Genomic DNA, 15952 nt, shown 5'->3' with positions numbered 1-15952 from the left:
ATAAACTCGTTAAAATACAAGAAAAAACTCGTTACATTTCGAGAAAAAAGTCGAGATAAAATGTTGAGAATAAAGTCATTAAATTACGAGAAAAAAGTCGTTAGATTATGAGAACAAATTCGTAGTTTTTTCTCGTAATTTAACAAGTTTATTCTCAACATTTTATTTCGACTTTTTTTCTCGAAATTTTAACTAGTTTTTTTCTCATAATTTAACAAGTTTATTCTCAAAATTTTATTTGGACTTTTTTCTCGAAATTTAATGAGTTTTTTCTCGTAATTTATTTTGATTTTAATTTATTTTTTAATTTGATTTCGGGCCTGGAGAAGTTTTGACATGCCCTGACATTTGTGCTTTTTTCAGTTGTTCATAAACATATAAATGACAAAAATGTCATTACACTGTATTCAGCACAAACTAGGCTACAATAATATGTGAGGAACATGTATGTACATGTTTGTATTTTTGAAGGAATAATGTTTATGCGTGGTTATTGAAAAAACTAAAAATTTAAGTCACTGAAATAAGGCCAAAAAAAGTATATTAAATCTATGTTCACAAGACTTTTGGGTATTGGAGGTTGTAGACTAGAGTTTTTGCTTCAGAATTATGTAAAAATTATGCTGCCTACTCCTTCATATAAAACAATATATTGATTTAGTTTTTGTAAGACACTTTTTGTCAAGAAACGCAGTATGCGTGGGGGCGTGAATCATCATGAATAATGGGCCATTTACACCTGAGAAGACAAAGGAATCACATAGTAATGATCTGAAATGACTTGCATATTAATGAGGCCTATCAGTCAGGTAGGCTGTGAAAAAAACCCTCTGTAATAATGTCTCAGCTCATCATAAACAGCAATACTGTGAAATATTAGTACAATTTAAAATAATGGTATTCTATTATATTCTTTAAAATATAATTTATTTCTGTGATGCAAAGTGTCTGAACAATTATGTTACCTCTATGGCATTTCATATAGGCTTTTAGCTTAAAAGCATGCACATTTGGAGAAATATTGATGGATTCTTATATATTTATGTCAATTTTCTATACTGAGAAATAATATTTATTGTCATCACTATGAGTGCTGGATACTGTGTTTTTAATTCATACTTGCAGCCGGAGGGCGCTCTTTACACCTTTAGTCCACAAATTCATAATATAAAGAAGAAAAGGAACTAGGAACTAATGGCATGTCTTCTAGAGATCGCTAACCATTGCTTTAACATCCAAATAAACACTTTTCAAGACAATAAATACACGATTGAGACGATGAATGCATGTATTGACTGAATTTGCATCTGAATAGCGCTGGCTCCGTGGGCGTGGCCGCATTAGCGGAATCACAGACTTCTGACATGGCTCTCTTTTCATACAGATTACATAAACACAGAATGTTTTTTTTCGATTTGACTTGCACGATTTAAAACCTGACATTTCAACATTTCTTTAGACGTAAGTGTCATTTTTTTTGTCATTAGTATTCATAAGTTACAGTTCATTTTCTGAGAACTATCAGATTGGACTTCGTTCAGAGGGAGAGGAGAGATCATGCATCATGTTAGTTTTCTTTATTTTACAAAAAGCACAACATTGTGTTTTTACTCTGAGTGTATACAAATAAAAGAAGATATTCTATAGTTTCAATTGATATATTACTTATGTCTCTATGACAAAAAATGACGGAGTATTTTAAGTCTGTTTTGCTGCCATGTGAAAAAAAACCTGCAAAACGCACCGACGCGTTTTCAGACCTCAGGGAGTTAACGAGTTTATTCTCAACATTTTATTTCGACTTTTTTCTCTAAATTTAATGTTTTTTCTCTAAATTTAAGGATTTTTTTCTCGTTTTTTAACGAGTTTATTCTCAACATTTTTTTTGACTTTTCTCGAAATTTAACGAGTTTTTTCTCGTAATTTAACAAGTTTTTTCTCAACATTTTATTTTGACTTTTCTCGAAATTTTAACGAGTTTTTTTCTCGTAATTTAACAAGTTTATTCTCAACATTTTATTTCGACTTTTCTCGAAATTTTAACAAGTTTTTCTCGTAATTTAACGAGTTTATTCTCAACATTTTATTTACTTTTCTCGAAATTTTAACGAGTTTTTTTCTCGAAATTTAACAAGTTTATTCTCAATATTTTATTTAGAATTTTCTCAAAATTTTATCGAGTTTTTTTCTCGTAATTTAACGAGTTTATTCTCCACATTTTATTTCGACTTCTCGAAATTTTAACGAGTTTTTTTCTCGTAATTTAACAAGTTTATTCTCAACGTTTTATTTCGACTTTTCTCGAAATTTTAACGAGTTTTTTTCTCGTAATTTAACGAGCTTATTCTCAACATTTTATTTCGACTTTTTTCTCAAAATTTTATGAGTTTTTTCTTGAAATTTAACGAGTTTATTCAACATTTTATTTACTTTTTTCTTGAAATTTAACGAGTTTTTTCTCGTAATTTAACAAGCTTATTCTCAACATTTTATTTCGACTTTTTTCTCGAAATTTAATGAGTTTTTTCTCTAAATTTAACGAGTTTTTTCTCATAATTTAACGAGTTTATTCTCAACATTTTAATTTCGACTTTTTTCTCTAAATTTAACGAGTTTTTTCTCGTAATTTAACAAGTTTATTCTCAACATTTTATTTCGACTTTTTTCTCGAAATTTAATGATTTTTTTCTCGAAATTTAACCTTTTAACTTTAATCTTGAGATGGTTTTATTTTTTTATTATTGCTTGGCCCTAATCCTCTTCCGTATATTTCTTAAGTGATGTGCACACATAAATTTATAATAAATACTACAATATTCCATAAAAAAAACCAAGAATTCTCAATTTTAGTTCTATTGTGACTTCTCTTCAAACATATTTGAAGAAGATACTATTATAAACTATCTCAGAGAGACACCAGTGATCAATATCAGGTATCACACCAGAGCTCGAGCAGTGCCAAACACCTTTCCTCAGGCCATGACCACACACACACTCTAGACCACCAGCTCTAACACTGCCAATTCCTGCCCCCAGAAACACCCTGCAGCCTATACATAAACAGACACACACAAAATCGCCTACATGTTGAGATCTTCCTTGTCTCTGGGAGAAACACAACATAATGCCTTCCTACATGCATTATTTAAATAATACTTCAAATTGAAGACTCAGTTTTCAGTAAAATCAAATAAATCAGCATGATAAGCAATTATAGGATAACGCATACTTGAGTTCTGTAATTTACACACTGTTTAATGCATGAAGGCAGCAAGAAAAGCACTATCACTGGTAACTATGAATCATTGGAGTCTATGCACCGGGAATATGTGTGCTATGATTAGCATTCAGAGCCTGTTATATTAATCATCCATCTCTCCCATACCTCAGCAAATAATCCCACTAGTTCTCTCTCTGACACCACAACTGAATAATACTAGAGAACAACCTGAAACCAAGGATGGAACCACATGTTTAAGATTGGGGTTAAAATATTTAGCAATTTAGCAAAAACTTAGCAGTCTATTCATGCTGTGAAGAACTCCAGATGTGGGTGCTGAGGTAAGCACATGAGCCAGCCTATGTTTTAAATATGAATTAAAAGGCTTTAAAGCACAGACACGACCAGACCTATGAGACAAGATGAACATCTCCCTTTTTTACTGCCAGGCGCAAGACGTTCTCGAGCTCACTGAGCACACAATGCAAGCATCCGACTTTTGTTTCAGACCATGAGGAATGTGTACTGTTTGTTTTCACTGTGTGAATGAAGCCATCCTTGCAAAACGCATTCATTTATTGCATTTATACTGAGCCACTCTGTTCCTCACGTTCACGCGGTGAGAAGGAGCTTTGCCTTATACATATTAAACAGGCACTTCTGGAGACATGATTTAATGTCTCTCAATAATGCATTCAGTCAGTTGCATGATGTTTTCACACATCATTACCTCCACTCCAGTCTCCATTTCTTTCAGAGAATTTTCTCCGCGCAACCTGTTTCTCCAAATGTCAGCTCGCAACATTTAGCCAGAAGTATTTAACATTTAGAAAACTAGCACAAACAGATATGAAGATAAAGCAGAGAAAATTAATGTTCTACATTGTTTATGAAGTATATGGGTAGCTGCCATGAAATACTTAGGGAAGTTGATGCTATACTCCATCTAAAATTATTTTAAACAGCATTGTTGCTCATATTAATTACATGGTATATTTATACTTCAAAATGAACACAGGACTATTTAAAATTAAGGTAAATATAAATTGTGAAGGTAGTTTTTTTTTTTAAATGGTAAAACATTAAATGAAAAGTTCCAGGACCTAAAATAAATATTTTCCCTTATATACATTTTAACCTGATATTTTGACATTAATAATAGTTATATAGTTATATAAATAACACAACACAGTGTAAGTTATGCCTGGGAGGTATTTAAATAAAGTATTTAAAGGGATAAATATGAAAAATAAGGTATTTAAAGTGAAGGTTTATGGTGAACATTCTGTCATGACTTACTCATCACTTTCTCAGTTCCAAACCTGCTTGACTTTCTTTTTTTGTGAAACATAAAATAAGACTTTAAAGAATGTTTTTGTCCATACAGTGTTAAGACTTTTCATAAAGGATTAGTTCACTTTAAAATAAAAATGCCTTCTGAAGTCAAGCGATGCGTTTGTGTAAGAAATATATCTATACTTAACAAGTTATAAAGTAAAATATCTAGCTTCTGCCATACCGCCTTCCGTATTCAACTTAGGAAGAAACTAGGGCTGCATGATTTATCGCACATGATTTGGCAAAGGCTGCGATTCTTTTATGCGCAGCTTGTCAGAGCTGTACGGCTCTGTGATCAGTAGTAAATGCTTCTCCATCTGAAAGACAGAGGGCGCTCTCACGCAGAAACTGCAAATATGCCTTGCTGCCGAAGTAGAACACGCATCATTCCAGGAAATCCCATACTATCGCTGTAGCTGAATAGAGTACCTCAGGGATGATGTGTTTTTGTAGGTCAACCCGGAAGTTAGAGGCGCACGGGTTCCCTCGATCGAAAGCCTATGCATTTTTCCCATAGACTTTTGGAAAATCGCAAAAAATAAGCTCTGTGTTTAACAAAGGGTTATGACACTTACACGTTTTGTCTATCAAGATAATCTTTACAAGTTAACACAACATTTAATAATTTAACATTTATGGTCGCGGATCAACGTCGTCATCACCAAGCTTCCTCAAACTTTATTTAAAAAACAACTTTATTTAAAAACATGCTTGCTGATTATGATCTGCGCTGTGTATGAATACTTATCCACTTTTTCATGAGCAATGCTGTCCAAATGTCCTGTTTGTCATGACGACGTCTAAAGTCCCCGCCAAAGGAAGTAGTCCCTTTTAGCACTTTGTAGCAACCGCCATTTTAATAGGTTAAATGACAAACAATAAAAGGTTTAAAAAATAAATAAATAAATAAAAAAAAAAATCACAAGCAGGTTATAACTGGTGTTTTATGTCATAGATCAAAGGAAGTCTTAAAATGCTAACTCGCTTCTGGGTTTTGCCTACAAAAACACGTTATCCCTGAGGTACTCTATAAACAGAAGATTGAAACACTTTGATTGATTAAACATGACTAATAAACACACAACTGCCTTATTCTGTGTAAGAAGCCACATCACTCAAAACTGCTAGTTCACTTGAAAGTTCTGGACTACAAACAGAGCAGCTGTAAGTAAGTTTACAGAAAAGGTCTCTCTTTTTCACCCTTTTTATTCTTTGCGTAAAACTTCCCTGCCAATCAAACGCTCCGATGCGTCCTAGCTGAGAGTGCCTGGAGAAGCTGTATTCAGAGACAGAAGATGACAGAGACACTCCGGAACTCCATCAGTGCTGTTCTGAAATGTCAATAACGAAGTAAACATCAACAGCAGGGCCGTGTTTGTTTATGTTTATGAAATGTTTGTTGGATACAACTCTATGATGTCGGAACGTCAAATATCCACCAGGACTGTGTTACACCTTTTTAACTCGGTACAGCTGCGAATCTGCCTCAGCTTCAAAGTTCTTCATGAGGCTGGAGGGTAGATACAAAATTTCAAAAACTACATTTTTAAATTCAAATGGATTTAAAGAAAAATCTCTGTGGAAAGTCACAGGCCATTGCTCAAACATCCCTGTGTTTGTGCTCTCTACCAGCTTACCATTCAGTGCAATAAACACAGTGAAGCATACACCATGGAAACTAAGCGAGTGCTCAGGATGATAAGTTGATTCCCAAATGCATGCTGAAGTGTTGTGTGGGTGCCGGCTTTCCCCTTGAGAGAGTAAGGTCACGGAGCCAGTGGAGCAAAGAGGTCTGACTCGCTATGCATCTTAAACATATGTGCGTGATGCTTGTGTAAATCAAACCGTTAGCACACAAGGAGTTGTAAGAATCGAGAATCTTACTGGACAAAAATACTGCAACCGTGGAATCGGTTTACACAGCAACAGTCCCTGGTGTCACTAGTCACACACCTCTGAGAAAACAGATCTGCTTCATTGGACCATGAAAAATTATATGCATGAGAATTGTATTTGTCCTGTGGGAGGTAGGGTGACCACCCGTCCCGCAATTGGGAGATTTGTCCCGCAAGACTTAAGTAGTGTCCCGCATTTCATTTATGTCTGTAATTTTTTTTTCATCCCTGAAATTACAATACCACAGTAAGAAATATAATAAAAACTGTGACTGGCATTCAAAAATCTATTTGTGCAGCCGTCATATTCTAGCTGTGGAAATAACCAACCAGCGCAATCATAAAGAGAGGTTTTCCCGCTGATGACAACTGAGTGGACAGCGCAAAGGAAAAGTGCGGGCCTCATCAAAGTCGGCAAACACAACTACACCAGCAAGGATTTCATCTCACATACTGAATAAGAACATCAAGAGCCGCTCAAAGATGCCCAGATGGATGATTTAAAGCATACTCATCCATCCTGATGTTAAATATTTCCAATGAATGGCAGCGATCAAGCGCCACCAACGGAAATGGTTGAGCACCTATGGAAAAACAAGTTATTCTCCATTCATTTTAATCAATAAAAAATTGCGACGTTCAGACACTACTTTCTTCTTATGGTAATAGTTCATTTAAAGGTGCCCTAGATTATGTTTTTAAAAGATGTAATATAAGTCTAAGGTGTCCCCTGAATGTGTCTGTGAAGTTTCAGCTCAAAATACCCCATCAATTTTTTTTATTAATTTTTTTAACTGCCTATTTTGGGGCATCATTATAAACACGCCGATTTTATGCTGCGGCCCCTTTAAATCCCGTGCTCTCTGCCCACAGAGCTCGCGCTTGCCTTAAACAGTGCCTTAACAAAGTTTACACAGCTAATATAACCCTCAAAATGGATCTTTACAAAGTGTTCGTCATGCATGCGGCATGCATGCGTCGGATTATGTGAGTATTGTATACTGTTATATTGTTTACTTCTGATTTTGAATGAGTTTGATAGTGCTCCGTGGCTAACGGCTAATGCTACACTGTTGGAGAGATTTATAAAGAATGAAGTTGTGTTTATGAATTATACAGACTGCAAGTGTTTAAAAATGAAAATAGTGACGGCTCTCTTGTCTCCGTGAATACAGTAATAACCGATGGTAACTTTAACCACATTTAACAGTACATTAGCAACATGCTAATGAAACATTTAGAAAGACAGTTTACAAATATCACTAAAAATATCATGTTATCATGGATCATGTCAGTTATTATTGCTCCATCTGCCATTTTTCGCTATTGTTCTTGCTTGCTTACCTAGTCTGATGATTTGGTTGTGCACATCCAGACGTTAATACTGGCTGCCCTTGTCTAATGCCTTTTATAATGTTGGAAACGTGGGCTGGCATATGCAAATATTGGGGCGTACACCCCGACTGTTACGTAACAGTCAGAGTTATGTTGAGATTTGCCTGTTCTTCAGAGGTCTTTTAAACAAATGAGATTTATATAAGGAGGAAGAAACAATGGAGTTTGAGACTCACTGTATGTCATTTCCATGTACTGAACTCTTGTTATTCAACTATGCCAAGATAAATTCAATTTTTCATTCGAGGGCACCTTTAATACGGGTTCTATGGCATTATTATTATTATAATGAAAAATGTAGAGAGCGCATTATTGTAACACGAGAGCGCACCAAATGCACGAGCAATCTCTCCGCTCACAGGCGGATTCCCTTCTTGCACAAAACTGGACGCAAGCGCGCTCTTGCTCAGATATCACGTGTGTGTGCTTAAACTTTGTCCTCCTGCATGTGCAGCCATGAATCTAGAATTGTCTTCTCTCCAGGATTTAATGTTGCCATAAATGCAACATTATAGTGTGGGCACCCACCGGCAGAAATATTAATCGGTGCATATGTGCCAAGTTTGTCAACAAATGTAAATCAATATTTACATAGCATAATAGTAGTAAATTTATCTGTTTCATGTGTCCCGCATCGTCCCGCAAAATCACATCTACTGTACTGCAACAGATCAATAACCAGGTGGTCACCCTAGTGAGAGGGGAAAAACTTTGCTAAGACTTTGCAACAGATCCCTAGCAAACTAATATAGATTTTTTGATTACCTCAGATATAGAACATCCAATAATACAGTCTATACCACATACTAGCTTTTAAAGTTATAAAATGCAGTGTGCAGCATCGCATGATTCCTAATATTCTGGGTTTATGACATCAATAGTTTTTAGTATTATTGATATACTATTATAGTAATTATTAATATTTTGAATCAGCTTCTATTTTTATATTTTCAGTTTTCAAATGTTTAAATTTTAGTACTTTTATGTGCGTGTCATTTTTATTAGATTTTCTTTTTATTATACTTTAATATATAGCTTTAAATTATTTTAATTTTTATTTCCATTTTAGTTTTAGTACTTCAACCTCAACTTATTTATTTCAGTTATTTACCAAGGCAAAAATTCTAATTTTTGTTTTTTTAAGTTTAAGTAGTGCATCTGATATTTATATTTTCTATTTTATTTAAAAAAAAACAAAGAAAAACCAAAGTGCACTGTAAAACCAGACGGTGAAATTAATCAAATGAAATGAGTTTGTTTCACTCAAATAATAATGAAATTTCATTGTATATAATAGAAAAAAGTTGCATGAACTCAAAATTTAATTGCAGTAAGGTGAACTTAATATGATTGAGTTGAGTTGCAGCAGATTTCTAATTGTTATTTTGTGTGTTTTTGCACAAGATTAATATAGGGAGACACAAATTAGTGTTTAATGTTTTGTTATGTTGGGATTTACAGGGGGTTACAGATTTTAGGGTTACCATTGTGGTGAAGAGTAGAGCCTGTGGTTAGGTTGAGGATGGGCTGCAAAACTTTTATGACCATATATACTGTATGTTGTTTGATTATATACATGCAAGCATATAATATAATGACAGTCTCTTTGATCGTTATAATAGCATGTGCTATTTGCTATCTAACATTTAACCAAGATCTGAATGTGATGTTTATGTAAATGAACTGTATGTAATTAACATTATGATGAGTGGGGTGAGGCTGAGAACTGTGGGAGCGAAGAGATGTGATTATTAATGAGAGACACCTGTGCACCACACTGGCCTTGCTCTGCTTCCATGGCTCTCGGCCCCACCCCACTTGTTACAAAAAATTTAAGTTCTACTAATCAAAAAAAAATTAGTTAGCTTACTTAAATGTTTTGAGGTAATAAGTTTCCTTAAATGTTTTGAGTATGCTGAGCTTATTGAGTTTTACAGTGTGTGTAATGTTGGAAACTTCATGTACTTCAGACTCCGATGTTGAATGACAAAATAACCTTATAAAATTCATACACTACACAGTTGAGTACATACTGCATAAATATATATGCATCATTTTGAACAACTAGAATGTTAAAGGTCCTGTTCTTCGTGATCCCATGTTTCAAACTTTAGTTAGTGTGTAATGTTGTTGTTAGAGTATAAATAAAATCTGTAAAATTTTAAAGCTCAAAGTTCAATGCCAAGCGAGATATTTTATTTAACAGAAGTCGCCTACATCGAACGGCCAGTTTGGACTACATCCCTCTACTTCCTTCTTTAATGACGTCACTAAAACAGTTTTTTGACTAACCTCCGCCCACAGGAATACACAAAAAAGGGGGCGTGGTCTTGTTGCGCTCCCACGGAGAAGAGCAAGAGTTGCGTTTGAGTGTGTTTGTCGCCATGTCGTCGAAACGCTGTTATTTTCATCTCACAGTCCAATCACCTTTGTTTGGCCTTCCCAGGGACGCTGTACTTCGAGATCAATGGTTACAATTTATGTTTAACTCGGTTCCCGAAAATTATAATCCACATGTAAAACTATGTTTACAATAACACTGAGCGCATGCATCTCCACGTTATGGTAAGAGGCGTGACCTTTCCGGGCAAGGTGCGCTAAGCTGCTGTCGAATCACAACACAGGAACCGCTGGCACAATCAGAACTCGTTACGTATTTCTGAAGGAGGGACTTCATAGAACAAGGAAGTCATCAGCCGTTTTTATGACAGTGGAAACAGCGGTATACAGATAAGTAAATTATGTGAAAAATACTGTTTTTTTTACATGCGAAACATGAACGCATGTTATATTGCACACTATAAACACAATCAAAGCTTCAAAAAACCACGAAAAACGGGACCTTTAAAAGCACTGCATTGTGTGTTTCATTGTTCCTCTTAGTGCTCGCTGGTACATCAACTTATGATGAGTGTAGTAATCCAATAATACTACATATAGAAAAAAAATGCATCTTGAATTACAGTATGTTTAGTATAGAAGTGCAACTCAATGACTTGCACAAAGTGTTAACTGTCTACACAAGCTTCTGCATTCTGTTTTATTCTATCTGGTTTGATACTTCCTGTATGACCCTTGCTGGAACAAACCCTTAAGGCAAAACATCTCTGTTTTCCAAGCATCGGGTAGAATTTCCTGTCTTGCAGATATCAATGTGTCAGACTGCCCAGTAGGAAGTCAAACAAGCTCAAAGGAACCTCGGCTCTTACCCTGTCTTCACATCCACAACTCCTCACACTTCACTTTAGGTAAATTTCAACTTTAGCTTCAGATATCATTTTACTGGAGCTAACAGGTAATGTCAACAGAACTTACAATAATACAGAAAATATTAATTGCTAAAAATTGCTTAAATAATTCACCCAAAAATGAAAATTCTGTCATTTACTCACCCTCATGTTGTTCCAAACCTGTTTGACTTTCTTTCCTCTGTGGAACATAAAAGGAGAAATTCTGAAAAATTGTACTGGCAAATCTTTTCCATGCTTTCAAGGTTTAAAAAGGACAAATTTTTCTTTTGAAAAATTAGGCCTAGTTATTGTTTTTGTGTGTTTTTGACCCATAACTTGAATAAATATTCAAATATTTTTAAAGACAAGTAAACAGTCAGTAATAAAATAAGAAAAAATAAGAAAAATACGAGCAATAGCAGAAACAAATACAAAAAAGCAAACATAAATTAAATAAACTGCTTTTTATTTATTTAATTTTTTTTTCAGTTGGTCTAACAGTTTTTTTTACTAAACTTTTTAGTAGTTTTCAGAAATTAAAGTAATCAAATATAAAATATCACTGCATAGTCTTCACTGTATGAATCAAATATAGATTAATCCTTTTTAAAGTTACATTAAAGTTATTCAGTCAAAGCAGTGAGCAACTTTTTTCTTTGTCTTGTTTGATTAACATTAGAAACATAGGCAGCAGCAGGAATACTAGGCTGCTGTCACTAAGATCTAATGCACGGATCCATACTGTTTTTCCAGTTCACTGTGCGACTTTTCAATTTTTTATCAATGTAAACATGCTAGACGGACATCTTTAACCGTTGCGCTCACGTCTTTTGCAGTGTCTCTCGCATACGGGGCATGACGCTTAAGTTAAAAGAATTTTTAAAAAATACATCTCTAGACTTTTTTTCCGTTCCACTGACCTGCATCTCACACTTTTAACAGCAAAACGAGTCCTGTGTGAAACGGCCCATACACATGCGTTTTATTTCTCAACTGTTTATGTTCACTTAAAGGTCCCGTTTTTCATGTTTTTTTGAAGCTTTGATTGTGTTTATAGTGTGCAATATAACATGTGTTCATGTTTCGCGTGTAAAAAAACACAGTATTTTTCACATAATTTACTTATCTGTATACCGCTGTTTCCACTGTCATAAAAACGGGCTGATGACTTCCTTGTTCTATGAAGTCCCTCCTTCAGAAATACGTAACGAGTTCTGATTGTGCCAGCGGTTCCTGTGTTGTGAATTGACAGCAGCTTAGCGCATCTTGCCCGGAAAGGTCACGCCTCTTACCATAACGTGGAGATGAACGAGCTCAGTGTTATTGTAAACATGTCTTTAATTTTACCCTATCAATTTGAGCCGGAATCAGACCCGGTGATTGGACTGCGGGATGAAAATAACAGCGTTTCGACGACATGGCGACAAACACACTCTACAAGCGCAACTCTTGTCTATTCCTGTAGGCGGAGGTTAGTCAAAAAACTGTTTTAGTGACGTCATTAAAGAAGGAAGTAGAGGGATGTAGTCCAAACTGGCCGTTCGATGTAGGCGACTTCTGTTAAATAAAATATCTCGCTTGGCATTGAACTTTGAGCTTTAAAATTTTACAGATTTTATTTATACTCTAACAACAACATTACACACTAACTAAAGTTTGAAACATGGGATCACGAAGAACGGGACCTTTAAGATATAACCGACTATGTTTATGAGGATACTCGTCAATACTGGCATTTTGACATAATTTTGTGTGAATGTGTCCATTCATGCACAAGAACACAGTGAAAGAGTGCTCAATTTGTTGCTATTTGCGCGCTGTCTGAGACACGGCTTTCTGGGCATGTGCTTCGGCATGTGTTTTTGAGCACACAAAACATCTCAAACAGCGAGTACCAAATTGACTTTTCTTTTGCATCTTCTTGTGCTTGAACATTTAAATTGGCAAGGCTTATAAACACATGCACATTATAAACTTTCGCGACAATGCAGCACTGTCCCGTTCGGGCAGGTGACAGTTTCAGCTACTGTTCCAAGCATCGTTTACACTGGCCCCGGGCCATCAGGCAATCCTTATTGTCGAGCCCTGTTGTTTATCACATACTTACAGTTTTTATCTGTCATATGGATTCAGAAAATCTTTGGTACTTTTATGGTGCTTCTCTGTCCTTAAAAAGCTTGAGAGTTTGTTTTTTTTCCAGGACACGTCCATGGCTTCTAATTGCATGGAAAAGAACAACCAATTAAATTCTCCTTTTTTTGTTCCATGGAAGAAATTAAGTCACAGATGTTTATTGTTTGATCCTCCCTAAAAGTTCCCCTGATAGACTTAACTGATGAGTCGGCTGCAATAAAGATTTTGATTTCAGGAAGTTAAAGTATAATAAGGAGTAAATTGGCAATTATGCTGGTAATACTGTTAATGCTAATAGAACTCATAATGGTGATGTTAATAGAATAGATTTAAAAATATTTTGATGCATTCAAAATATAACCAAATGCATGACATTTTCTATTGCGTTGTTTTTCTGTCTGTATCATTTGAGCCATCTTACATTCAAAAAGGCATCACAAACACAAAAGCACAATCCTGTTTAGATATGCTTTGTAACAAGGGAACCTCAGGCTGAAATGAGCTAGTGTACCTACAAGCAAGTCTCCAGCGGGCTGCACTGATTTGCTTGTTGCCGGAGGGCAGGGAGCAGGCCTACGGGGGAAAGCAGAGCATGTTTCTCCCCCAGGGTTGTCTCACAGCCATTAACTCCTGCCAAGTCCTCGCATTGATTCTTACTAAGGGGCTCAGCTCCACACCGGGTTAGACAACAGTTACAAACACAACTTGAAATGAAGAGATGGAAGGCAATGCTATGAGGTTTCATGCATTCAAACATTAAAACAAACTTTATGGCACGTAGGGTCAAGGTTACAAATAATGTCAACAAAATATACATGTACACATACACCCACACTTACATACACAAAATAAATAGAAAAAAAATGTTTAAGGTGAGGAATAAACACATCTGCTGTTGTACTGACTAGGCTGTAGAGAGACCACGGCTCGAGAAATGGCAGACAGGAGTGTGTTTCCATGCCAATGAGCTCTATGGAGATGATCAGGCTCCGAAATAATATAGCTGCTGGAATGAGGTACCTGTACACTACAGCTCTGCTTCATAAGAAAAAGCTGCTGGGCACTCCAGCTGCTTTGAGGCAAAACTGTGTTTTTGTAATGTAAAATCATAATAAATTATTAGAATCTATAAACTAATCAATGAAGGTTTCCAAAACTTATCTTTTAAATTTGTGTTTAATTACATTTTTGATCATTATGGGTTCTAGAGATAGTGCCTTTACTATATATATATTAAAAAACACAAAAACAAATATACACTGCTGTTGAAAGGTTTGTGGTCAGTATGATTTTTTTTTTTCATTTATTTAGCAAGGATGCATTGAATTGATCAAAAGTGAGACATTAAAAGACATTATAAGATCTATTATATTCTCAAATAAATGCTGTTCTTTTGTACTTTTTATTGAACAAAGATTCCTGAAAAAACAGTCTCCACAAAAATATCAAGCTCAACTCTTTTCAACAGTAACAATGAGTAATGGAGTAATGATGCTGAAAATTCAGCTTTGCCATCACAGGAATAAATTAATTTTACAGTTTAATATATATATATATATATATATATATATATATATATATATATATATATATATATATATATATATATATATATATATATATTACTGTTTTACTGTATTTCTTATCAAATAAATGCAGCCTTAGGGAGCATTAAGAGGCTTCTTTCAAAAACACAAATTCATACCGACCCAAAACTTTTGAATGGTAGTGTAAATAAATAATTAAATGTATAAATAATACACTGAATACAATGCTAAAAGAGGACTAAAAAACAGTTTTATCTTCGAGTATTAATGTTGGTTCATTATGGGCACCAGCACAGGTCCATTTAACACTCTCTGTGTTGGTCAGCCTGACCAAATGCTTACATTTTGGGGACCAAATATCCCCCCCACTACAGTAAAACCTGAAATCACCACATTGTGGGTACCAAACAGCTTAAAAATATATAAAACAATGTCTTAATGAAGGGGATGGATAATATCATTAGCTGAGTATAAAACAGCATAAGTCAATGGAAAGCTCTACGTGATAGGAAAACAAACGTGTGTGTGAGGTCAGTGAGGAGGTCTTCCTTTTGGGAGTGACATTGTTCTGTCAGGGGATTGAAGTCCAGAGGGACTAGATTTAATGAGCTCCAATTTTTACTCTAATGACCTACCCCCCCCCCCCCCAATTCATATTCTTCTCTTCTAATCGCTTTTTCTGGTGTGGAGGATATTAACAACCTCTTCCTTGTGCACTCCGGGCCATTAGAAGGGCCTGCCTCAGCTGCACACACACGCCAGTCATCTCAATTACTCTTATGAGCAAAGAGAGGCCAATATCTCGTGAAACACACACATGCACACATGACAAAAGAGGGTGGAAGACTAGTGAGGGTGGAAGTTGTGAAACTAGGTCAGACTACAACATGGTGCATTATCAGTGAAATCTTTATTTCTGTAGTGACATTAAAGTGTGAACTGTCATCTGTGCTTCTTTATAACCCTTATGCTAATTTTCGAGACTGTGGAGTGACTCCAGCAGTCTGCCACAATATTTCAAAGTTACAAACCCAAACCCTAAAGGGTGTCAGTGGAACTTATCTGTAATACAGTGGCTTCAGAACAGTCATGGTCGTTTCTTGCCCTCTGTCAAGCAGTCAGGTAGCCTACATGCACCTTTCCTGCGACGGAAGCTGTTTTTAGACTCACCAGGCTGCAGTACACTGATGCCCA

General features: G+C 35.4%; 1 protein-coding gene across 2 annotated transcripts in view; it reads right to left on the bottom strand.

Annotated features, from left to right (window-relative positions):
• The window catches only part of igsf3 (immunoglobulin superfamily, member 3), a 187696-nt gene that overhangs the window by 27378 nt on the left and 144366 nt on the right, over nt 1-15952 (bottom strand). For both annotated transcript variants that reach the window (XM_048193202.1, XM_048193203.1), the window contains exon 6: nt 15929-15952. This exon is cut by the window's right edge and continues 384 nt beyond it. In XM_048193202.1, the coding sequence (XP_048049159.1) occupies nt 15929-15952 (24 nt within the window). The remainder of the gene's footprint in view (nt 1-15928) is intronic.

The sequence above is a fragment of the Megalobrama amblycephala genome, linkage group LG6 (genome assembly GCF_018812025.1).
Source record: "Megalobrama amblycephala isolate DHTTF-2021 linkage group LG6, ASM1881202v1, whole genome shotgun sequence".
In the NCBI taxonomy this organism is placed as follows: domain Eukaryota; kingdom Metazoa; phylum Chordata; class Actinopteri; order Cypriniformes; family Xenocyprididae; genus Megalobrama; species Megalobrama amblycephala.
This window is presented reverse-complemented; position numbering and strand designations above follow the sequence as displayed.